This window comes from Orcinus orca, chromosome 19 (assembly GCF_937001465.1).
Source record: "Orcinus orca chromosome 19, mOrcOrc1.1, whole genome shotgun sequence".
Classification (NCBI taxonomy): domain Eukaryota; kingdom Metazoa; phylum Chordata; class Mammalia; order Artiodactyla; family Delphinidae; genus Orcinus; species Orcinus orca.
In genome coordinates, this window is record NC_064577.1 from 28,049,193 (window position 1) to 28,059,759 (window position 10,567).

The window sequence follows — 10,567 nt, forward strand, 5'->3', positions numbered from 1 at the left end:
GACTCCGCTGCAGCGTACAGCAAGGCAGTGCCTGTATTTCTCCCCCACTTCTGGAGCATTCACACTGATGGGCAACCGTCTCCATCCCAAACCTGTGTGCCACAGGACAGAAGGGGTCTCGGTGGAGCCAATATAAACCACAGCCGGAGGCCAGAAACCAAGGCTTCGGCAGGGCCACGCTCCCTCTGAAAGCTCAGAGGGAGGGTCCTTCCTTGCCTCTTCCAGCTTCTGGTGGCTCCCGGAAAGCCTTGGCATTCCCTGGCTTGTAGCCGCAACACTCCCATCTCTGCCTCTGTCTCCACATGGCCATTTTCTCCCCGCGTGTCCTCTTCTTATAAGGACCCCAGTCGTACTGGATTAAGGGCCCACCCTACTCTCTATGACATCATCTTAAATAATTACATCCGCAATGACCCTCCTTCCAAATAAGGTCACGTTCTGAGTTACTGGGGTTTAGGACTTCAGCATCTCTTTGGGGAGTGGGGGGAGCATAGTGCAACCCGTATCAGCCTGGTTGGCAGTGGAAGGCCCGGGAGGACCAGGCCAGGTCCCCTCTCTCCTTCCTCCTTGGTCATTACCCACTGGCGCTGAAACCCGCTCCCCTGCAGGGTTCCCGGATGAACCCTCAGGAGCCCGGAGCCCAGGACATTGAATGGGCTGGGGCGTTATGTGCAGCCAGAGCCTCTGGCACCCGAACAGCAGGCAAGGACGCACACCTGCAGGGCTGTGTAGAGCTGCTCCTTGCCCAGGTATGGCACCCCGTATGAGTCCCTCCCTGTGTGCAGATGAGGTTACGGCACACCACTTCCGGCAAACAGCTCCAGCTGACGCCAAAAGTCACGTGGTAGGAGGCGGGTGCACACAGTCTCCTCGGGGCCTGTGGTCACACATAAGCCATGCCTGCCCCTTGCCCCTCACCCCAACATGTAGGTAAAGAGGTGCAGGGCCCCTGCCTCTCCTCACACCCTTCACGCAGTTCCTTTGCATTGCACCCACCCCGTTCCGCGGGAACCTGACCTCACTTATATAAGACGTTGGGACAGCGTAATTGAATGGTTAGCCCAGGCCAGGGCCCCTGAACTCCGCTATGGACAACCCCAGACATACTCTCACCCTCTGTCACCAGGAGCTGCAGGGTTCCTTAGATGTCCTGGAGACTCTGCTCAAAATGATTCACCACAGGGACTTCCCTGGCGGTCCAGTGGTTAAGACTCTGCGCTTCCATTGCTGGGGGCGTGAGTTCGATCCCTGGTGAGGGAAGTAAGAACCCAGGTGCCAGTGCGGTGGAGCCAAAAAAAAAAAAAGATTCAGGACTTCATGAATTCTTTTGATACCAAACGTTTAAGGCCTACTCGGTGCCAGGGGTCAGCTCTGCCTTCGGGAGCCCCTGGATTGGGAGGTGTGCAGGGAAGCCCACCTCGGAAGGCTCTCCGGGGTGGGTACATTCTGGGCGCAGCCCAACAGGGCAGGCAGAAATGGGAGCTGTCAAAGTCCAAGCACCGGCCAGGGGCCCCGAAGTGCAAATGTGCTGCAAGGTGAATATCCATCGGTCGGTAAACACAATTACATTCAGATGACGTCGAGCTGGGGTGCATTAGCAAAAGCGAAACTGCCTGAGAGCTGCGCTCGGAACGCACGCCTCCTCGTGAACCCCGCGCCGCGCTGCCCAGGGGCGTCTCCAGCCTCCCCCGTCCCCGCTCCCGGAGCCACCTGTTGCCCGCCAGCCGGATGGAGCCCGGGCGCCGCCTCCTGGCCACGCTGCGCAGTGGCAACCCGGGCGCGGGTCCGCGGGTCCCAGCGAGGCCAGACCTTCCCCTGAAGGCGGGGTCTCCAGGGACAGCTCCCGGTGGGAACCTAACCCCGGCAGCTGGCAACCCTGGGGACCGGTCGGTCCTAGGGCTGGATTTGGCCCACGCCCTCAGGCCAGTGTGGCGCACGGGGGCCCTCCTGCCCCTCGGGAGCTGACCCTGAGGTCCTGCGCGCCCCAGCGGGACAGCCCGCTCCCCGCCAGTGTCTTTCACGTGGCGGACGGAGGGAGGAGCCTGTCGGGGTCCGGGCCGGGGCGGTGGAGGGGAGAAGGAGTGGGTGGAGCCTAAGGCGAGGCGGTTCCTGCGCCGTCCCTCGCCCGCCGCCTGCCCCAGCTCACCTCTGGTCCAGGGACATGACGGGCACTCCTGGCGCCGCTGCCACCCGGAACGGCGAGGCCCCCGAGCGCTCCCCACCCTGCAGTCCGAGCTACGATCTTATGGGCAAGGTGGGTGGGCACTGCACCCAGCGCTGGGGACTCGGTGCCGGCTCTGGGGGTCACCCCTCCCCGCGCTCTTCGCCCTGAGACCCCGGCCTCCCCGCCCAAGACCCTTTCTGGCTGCGTCTGCGTTGGACTCATCCCTTCCCCCCAGGCAGCCGAGTCTCCCAGAGTAAGGAAGGAGGGTCGAGACAGAGCCCTGGGCCCATGCCAGCGTCCAGGGATCTGGGCTGGCTCCGTGGGAGAAGGGAGAGGAAGGTCGGAAGGAGCGAGTGATTCCCCACCCAGAGGACCGCAACCCCATTTTCTTCTGCCACACTCCGGCCAATACGAGCCCCAGGAATCCCATGCTTCTAGGTAGGGTTTGAGCGCACAGCCCTCCAGGGTACAGGCACCCGAAGCGCTGGGAAATAGGGCTGCCTGGCGACTCGGAAAGGACGCCCCCTGGCGGCGGGGAAACTTGCAGTTAATGCCCTTCTCCCAGTTTCCAGGCCTTAGGACTGAAGATCTTTAGGACTCCAGCTGCCCCCAGGCGCTACCCCTTCCCTTTCCACCCCTGCAGTCACTGCCCACACCTTCTTCTGGGAGGATGTTGCTAGCCAGAATGCAGACCCACATGGGAATTTTTAGAACCTGAGAAAGACCTGGGGCGTTAGGCACAAGTCTCCCACCTGGGAGAGCTTAAGTCAGCTGTCTGGGGCTGGTTCCCTCTGCGGGTGGCCCTGAACGGAAGCAGGTGGGGCTGGTGGTGGACACTGGTCTGTCTGCCCTCCCTCCATGCCCTTGGAGCAGGCAGGTACCAGGAACTCTGAAAGAGGTGCTGAGAGAGCCCAGAGCCTCCACTCTTCCTCTGTACGGTGGGGGATAGATTAGCGAAGGGGCCGCCCATCTCATGCTACATGGCCTTGAAGGAGACCTGCCTCTTTCTGCGCCTTGGGTTCCTCCTGCAACCCCCCTCGTTTCAGAGGAAGCTACTCTGCAAGTCACCCACCCAGAGCCGTTGCGATAAGCGTCCTCTGTGGGCTCCAGGCAGGAAGTCGGCCCCCACTGTGTTCAGGGGAGGGGAGCTGCTGAGGGCCAGCCCCAGGCCGCTGGGAACTGCCTGACCTCCTTGCCTGACACGCCAGCTGGGTGTTTGCCTAGGAGGTGGCAAGGCTGAGCAGCTGTTTGGTGGACTTGCCTGGCTGGGTGGGTGGCATCATTTGCTCAAGGCAACCGTCAACTGTAAAGTACACAGGTGCTTGCCCTACCTCCCTCTCTCCCTCCTTCCCCATCGGGTACTGGGACCCAGGAGCCAGGGAGCAATGCAGGCTCCCGAAGGCTCCTTAGCCCCCAGCCTGCCATCTGTCCCCTGGGCCAAGCGGCATCTGTGGAGAGTTGGCCTCTGGCCCCCACCAGCCTTCGTGCCCCAGGCCTGCCTAGGAGACTGAGTCCGGGATGGTCTGGGAAGAGCCTGGTGGGAGCTCCTTGGGGAGGATTAGAGGGGATGGGGCCACAGGCAGGCAGCACCCACCCCGGGCCACTCTTCTGGAGTCAGGTGGTTCATGCCAACATTGTTGACCCTAGACGTTAACGGAGTCTAGAAAGGCCTCAAAGAAATTATCCCTCTTTCCTTCTAACCACTATGGAAACTGCCACAGAAGGGTTAAGAAATCTTCCCGAAGTCCCCCAGTAACCCACGTACAAGCCAGGACCCCAGCCTTCATATACCTTTGGTTCAGCCCCCCACCTCTCCACCAAAGTTAGCTAATCCCATACCCCATGCCCACAGCAGGAAAGCCCTTGGGCTCCATTGTCAAGGTCACAGCCTCAAAAATAACTCAAACCTAGTCCCTGCTCAGCCCATTAAGTATCGACTCGGCCTGTTGGGAAAGTTCCAGCATTAGGTCTGGACCTCTGTTCTCCAAGATTGAGGAGTGACTGGACAGAGGGGTCCCCTCCCCTGCCCATGGTCCCCAGAGAAGATGAGCAGAGACTGGACAGACAGGAAAGGGACAAACATACCCCCCCACACACTCCCTCCTGCTCTGCCACCTACAGTGACCAGGGATGCCAACTGTCAGCCATTTGTCCCACGTGGGAGGTTTCTGCGGAACGAACTTCAGACTAAATGTCTCTCCGCTTCAGTATAAATTTCAACCTTCCCTAATTCACGCAACGCTTTTATAAACATAAAATGTCATCAGGAACTTCCAAATAAATGTAACCAAAAGTAAAACACCTGAACAAAAGTAAGTTTAGAATATGACTTTGCAAATGACAGAGCCGTGCCCCCAGCAGATTCTGATACACTCCCTTGGGTGGGAATCCCTGTCCGAGGTATTAACACTTCTCTTTCTGGCACCATAGCCCCACCCACGTGTGCACACATGCGTGGAACACACACAGAGAGGGAAGGGATCCTAGCACGGTGCAGAGTCAAGACCACAAGAATGTGGTTGTTCTCTGGGGCCACCGAGCACGTTTGAGGTCCTGTTAGTGCTAAGTTGGCAACTCAGGCTTCCAGGAAACCAGATGAGGACAGGAGGGTCAGAGGGAGAGCCTGAGAGGCAGCCGGAGCCGGGGAGTGTGGAGAGGAGAGGCAGGGTGAAGGCAGCAGCAGGCTTTTCCAGAAGCAGGTGCCCTTGGGGCAGTCGGCATCCTTCCCTGGCTCTCCCTGGAAGCCCAGCTAACTGCCTCTGCCCCCATCTCCTAGGTGATGCTTCTGGGAGACTCAGGCGTCGGCAAAACCTGTTTCCTGATCCAATTCAAAGATGGGGCCTTCCTGTCCGGGACCTTCATAGCCACTGTCGGCATAGACTTCAGGGTGAGGTGGCTGCAGGCTCCTCCTCCAGCAGCGAGCCAGGGGCTACGGCTCAGGCACGGGGGACGGTCCTCTCCTCACCTGCGCTGGCTTCTCAGGACCGCTGTGGCTCACCCTAGGGCACAGGATGCTCCCCTAGGGACCCCAGAGGTGGCCAGCTTAGAGGAGTCTGGGCTTGGGGAGGCTCTTGGCTCCCCTACAGGATGAGAAATGAGAGACTGAGTCTTAACATCCTGCCCCCAGCCGGGCAGACATATCCCACAGTGCTAGCTGGGCCCCCCCGGCAAGACCTGAGGTCAGCCAGTCTTTCTGGAGTCCCGGGAAGCCCAGCACGGCACTAGGTGGAGGAACTGGGCTGGCCCTGTGGGGACAGAGCAGCTTGCCAGCATCCCTCCCTCTCACCTCGATGAACACATCTTTACAAATCGGCATCCCAGATGCCGAGGGCTCTGAGCACTGCACATGCACACGGGCCAGGAGAGTGAGGGTCTAACCCTGGCAGGGGTGCTCTCAAAGGCCAGGTGCCTCCCTCCCAGTGCGAGGGGAAGCTTCACTGAGGAGAACTAGTGGACAGCCAGGGGAAAGACGGCCCTGCAGATCCAGCCTCTGCGGTCCCCGAGATGCTGGTGGGCGTCTCATCTCTAAGAGCTTGGAGGCTGGGCTCCGCCTGTGCACCTTGCTGAGCCCGGGCCGGGGTGAGAGGAGGGGTGCGGTCAGGCAGGTTCTCAGGCTCTCCCTGCCTTGGCGTGTTGTGAGAAGGGCAGACGGAGTCCCCAGAAGATAGGACTCCAAAGTAGGGGTACCTGGGGACAGAGTCCCACTGCCCTGATGGGGCTATCTGGCCGGAGACGTCTCTGGGGCTCACCGGACCCCCGTGGCCCTGGGGAGCAACCAGACAGGATGTTTGCTGTACTGTAGGATTCAGCAGAAGGCAGAAACCGAGACTCCCCTGCCCTCCACGCCCACCTCTCCCTCTGCCCTTTTCTCTTTCAGAACAAGGTGGTGACCGTGGATGGTATGAGGGTGAAGCTGCAGGTGAGACCAGCGGCTGGGAGGGCTGGGGTGTGGGCGAGAGGATGGGGGAGCCTGCCCAGCCTCCGCACCCAACCACAGGAGGCCTGCGGCCCTGCGCTCCGCCTGGGCTAACTTCCTGTGGGGGTCAGGAGAGGAAACGGCCTTTGTTTGTTTGATGTCTGCAGAAAAAGCCGTTCCCAGGCACCCTCCCTTCTGTCAAAGGCAGCAGCTCTAAGTGCCTTCAGACAAGCTTAGGCTCGCTTCAAATCATCCCCAGGTTCCCAGGCCTCATCTGCTCTAGGAGGTTGGACACCTCTAATCCCTGGGCTGGGCAAGAGGCAACAGCACCGAACCAGCTTGAGAACTCATTAACTACCGCCATCCGGGACATCACCAGATGTTCACAAGCCCATGAGAAACTAAAGAAGGAAACATCTCACCTCCCCGCCCATCTCTCGTACCACAACATGGCTTTCCTCTGCCCAGCACAGTCCCTGCCCCCTTCTGACCATTTGTCCATCCCTTCCTAGATCTGGGACACCGCAGGGCAGGAGCGGTTCCGCAGTGTCACCCACGCTTATTACCGAGATGCCCAGGGTAGGTCCCTCACGTGCTCCACCTCCACCCCCTCCCAGCCCACTTGTAACATCCACCGTTCTGCCCCAAGTTCCCCATGTGACCTCTCTCTCCCCCTCCAGCCTTGCTCCTGCTGTATGACATCACCAACAAATCTTCCTTCGACAACATCCGGGTAGGTCCTCCCCACCCACCACTCATGAGCAGGCAGGGCAGGGCCTGTGCAGGCCAGGGCTGCTTCCTGCTTTGTGGGAATGGGTGGAGCATGGAATACTGCTGCCTCGTTAAAAACACCGGAGCTGTGACTCAGAAGTAATAAACTACTCCTGGGTAGTTGATGGGCATGTGGGCATAAAGGCCAAGCAGGCTGTGTGCCACCTGCTCATCCCTATGATTCATGGAGCATTTCATGACAAAATGTTCAGAAAGTGCCCAGCTCCACCCTGGACAATTACCCACAGAGACCAAGAGGAGAGCCCAAGCAGAAAAGTCTACCCATACATCCACCCCAACTTTCAAGAAGGTGACTCAGGCAGACAAAGCGAGTGGCTCCCTCCTCACAAGCAAACTATTAAATAGTCGAGACAGTAATTCAACAGATACAAACACTGACTCTGTGCACAGCATCGTGACGATTTCACATGCTCCCTGACCTCAAGGGGTTGACAAGCAAACTGGGGGAACAAGACATACAGATATAAAACTGCTTATAAACTGGATGGAATCCATGGCACTCCTACTGCCACCTCCAACCCCATGCTCATGGCAGACATCACTAATCAATCACAGTATTTTTGATCACTGAGCCCTTATGGGGCCTTAGAATCCTCAACAGGGCACTCGAGAAGACTGCTGGTGACTACCAGCTGATTTATAAGATATAGCCTCTGTCGCCTCTGTCTTTCATAGAACTGAGAGCTACACTGCAAGGGGTTTAGAGCTACTCAGGACTGGAGAGGCCCAAACAAAGATGTCGATGAGAGAATGCACAGGGCATTATGATCGGTATTCAGGGGCAGTGAGTAGTCCAGGATAATCCACAGGGCAGAAGAAGGAAAGGCAGGAGGGAGGAGGGGAATGGCTGGGGCTCAGCGCACCCTCTCCCACAGGCCTGGCTCACTGAGATTCACGAGTACGCCCAGAGGGATGTGGTGATTATGCTCCTAGGCAACAAGGTGAGTGGCTCCAGGGCAGGGTCAGCCCATCCTTCTCCCACTGCCACAAGTATTAGCTGGACATCCTTCCAGCAAAGCACTCTTTACAGCCTCCAGTTCAGGAGTCAGACCTATCTGGAGGCTTCAGTCCATCATATCTGCCCTCTTAAAGCTTTGGAAATGGCCCCCTGCGGGGAAAGGTCAAGCTGCTTCCTGAGAGATCCAGGGATGACCAGCTGCTCAGCCCCTATTAGATCCTAGGGACTAGATACACGGATTAAGAGCTGTGTGTGGAAAGGGTTAACCTCAAATACTGTCAGCCCTTCGAGGCTGGCCACCACCCCCTTGCCAAGCAGAGTTACCCACCTCCCTGAGTTGGGGTGAGATCCCCCTGCTGGGAGCTGGGTAAGAACTTGAAGAAGGCAGAAGCCCTGGCCCCAGGTGGATCATACCACCCGCAGTCCCGCAGGCCACCAGCAGAGGGCGGGAAGTACCTGCTCCCAGGGCAGAAACCTGGGCCCGCGGGGCGGGAGAGGGGCCATCCGGGGTCAAGGCTTCCTTCCCCAGAGTGACCCACCTGGGCTTGACAGGCGGATGTGAGCAGTGAAAGGATGATCCGTTCAGAGGATGGAGAGATGCTGGCCAGGGTAAGTGACTGCCTGGGGGGAGTGGGGGTGGGCAGCCGGAGACTGGCCACTGAGGCTAATCTCACCCTGGCAGGAGTATGGAGTTCCCTTCATGGAGACCAGCGCCAAGACGGGCATGAACGTGGAGTTAGCCTTTCTGGCCATTGCCAAGTGAGCGCTGAGCCGGGAAGGGAACGTGCAGGGCAGGGTGACACCATCTGGGAATTCGGTAGGGCCTGGCCCTTGGCCCAGTCCCCGGGCCCAACCATATTCTGCATTCGGAAGCCCCCTGGCCCCGGGCCGTGGGAGTGGGAGAGGCTCAGTTCCTCACTGCCTGCCCAGCCCATTTCTTCTTCCTCTTCAAGGGAGCTGAAGTACAGAGCCGGGCGGCAGGCTAATGAACCCAGCTTCCAGATCCGAGACTATGTGGAATCCCAGAAGAAGCGGCCCAGCTGCTGCTCTTTCTTGTGAATCCCAAGGGGCTGAGAGGAAGCTCCAGAGACGCACAAGGATGCAGCCTTCTCCCTCAGACCTGGTTTATTCTAAGCGGCTGAGCCAATGAGGAGAGAGTTGGGGGACCCAGTGCACAGCCCCTCCGTACTCCTGCCCCTATTCTAGCTCCTGTAGCTTCCCTGCATCCCCGGAGGAGGGTCAAATATTTTTATTTCATTTTAATGATACATAATCTAATCAAAAGGGCACCAGAAAACGGAGGAAGGGAGCTGGTGCCCCTTTTGCCTTCTAGTGCTAGGACTCAGGGGCCTGGGCCTCCCACCTACCCACCATGAGGGTGATATTGCACCAGCTCAGCACCAGGGGGCACTGATGCACTTCTGGGGTATGAGGCAGGTAGTGACCCCATTCCCACCCTTCAGCTGGCAAGAGGCTGAGCAGACCCAGGCCTTCATTTCCTCCGGCTCCCCAGAGAACAATCTTCCCCAATAAGACAGGGCCCTTGTGCCAGGAGCGAGACCAAAGCCTCAGGAAGATAAGAGATGTGGAGATTGGGCAGGGACCCAGCTCCCTGGGGGGAGGGGGGGAGAGGAGTAACAGAGATTAGGTCTGTTAGGCTACCTCTGGCCTTACTAGCCCCTCTCTGGGAGGTGCACCCCATTTCCCCCAGCCCACAAGCACATTAGGGCACCTGGAAACATCTGGCTCCTATTCACTGGACCTCAGATCCCAGGGGAGCCCCTCCTCCCTGAATCCCTGGCCTTATCTTCCTACCTTTCTGCCTGTGTCCCCAGACACCTACAGTTACTGATAGGGAAAGGTTATTCTTCTGTTCCAATCCTTTGGCCGGTATGCAGCCCACAGGCTACTTCTTCAAGCAGCTGTAGTGCTTCCACTGGGTAAAGAGGCAGATAAAAAGAAAGCCCTGACTCCTGGAGTAGGTGGGAGGTAGAAGTGAGCAAACCTCACCCCTTGTGTAACCCCTAAACCCAAGGGCCATCTCCTCCCCCATCAGCCACATCCTTTTCTTCTCAGATGGACATTCGGGCCCAAACTTCTTTATCTCCCTTCGTACTGAGCCAGGTTAGGGAGTGAGAGGTCATCCATTTCTGGGAAAATCAACGCATTGTGTGCAAAACAAGGTCATGTGGGTGAGGCTTGGGGTGGGGAGACAGGCAGCAAGGAGTTTACATGCTAAAGGAGTTTACATGGGGCCAAGGTCACATGTCTCCCAAAGCCCTGACCCCAACAATGGGAAGAGGGCAGGAGACGTGCAGCTTATGACCTAGAGGCACCTTTACTCCAGCTCTGTTCACCAGGGGTGGGGAGAGGGGTGAGAAAGGTATGCACTGTACGTATCTGCAGCTGCTGCATTTGCTTTCAAGGCAGAAATCTTGCTCCCAGAGCAGAGTCAGCACGATAAGGACGCTCTCCAGGCCTCTCCCAGGCAGAGCAGGGAGGAGCCTGACCTTGCCGGGTTCTTCTGGGGCCCAAGGCAGGTCGCAGGCAATCCAATCACATGGGCTGCTCTGGGCCTTTGGCATTTGTGTTTTTCAGAAGTAAATGGCAGTATTTTGGAAAGTACACCCTGTCCATTGCTTCTTTGAGGTGCACATGATGCGGGGGTCGGGGGGGGGTTGCGGGGGCGGATCATGTTGAAAGGATTGTCGTTGCTTGTCACTGATTGCCAAAATCA

The 10,567-nt window shown here is 58.2% G+C and overlaps 1 protein-coding gene across 4 annotated transcripts in view; it reads left to right on the top strand.

The window, feature by feature from the left end:
* RAB37 (RAB37, member RAS oncogene family) overlaps positions 1 to 10,455 on the top strand; it is a 71,449-nt gene extending 60,994 nt beyond the window's left edge. The window contains exons 1-9 of one of the 4 annotated variants that reach the window (XM_004275441.4): positions 2,101 to 2,254; positions 4,941 to 5,051; positions 6,042 to 6,083; positions 6,593 to 6,659; positions 6,761 to 6,813; positions 7,748 to 7,813; positions 8,383 to 8,439; positions 8,513 to 8,589; positions 8,784 to 10,455. In XM_004275441.4, the coding sequence (XP_004275489.1) occupies positions 2,162 to 2,254; positions 4,941 to 5,051; positions 6,042 to 6,083; positions 6,593 to 6,659; positions 6,761 to 6,813; positions 7,748 to 7,813; positions 8,383 to 8,439; positions 8,513 to 8,589; positions 8,784 to 8,889 (672 nt within the window). In that variant the 5' untranslated portion in view covers positions 2,101 to 2,161 and the 3' untranslated portion in view covers positions 8,890 to 10,455. The other 3 variants (XM_004275443.4, XM_033438428.2, XM_049701917.1) reach the window with 3 other exon arrangements.
* Positions 10,456 to 10,567: the final 112 nt, after the last annotated feature.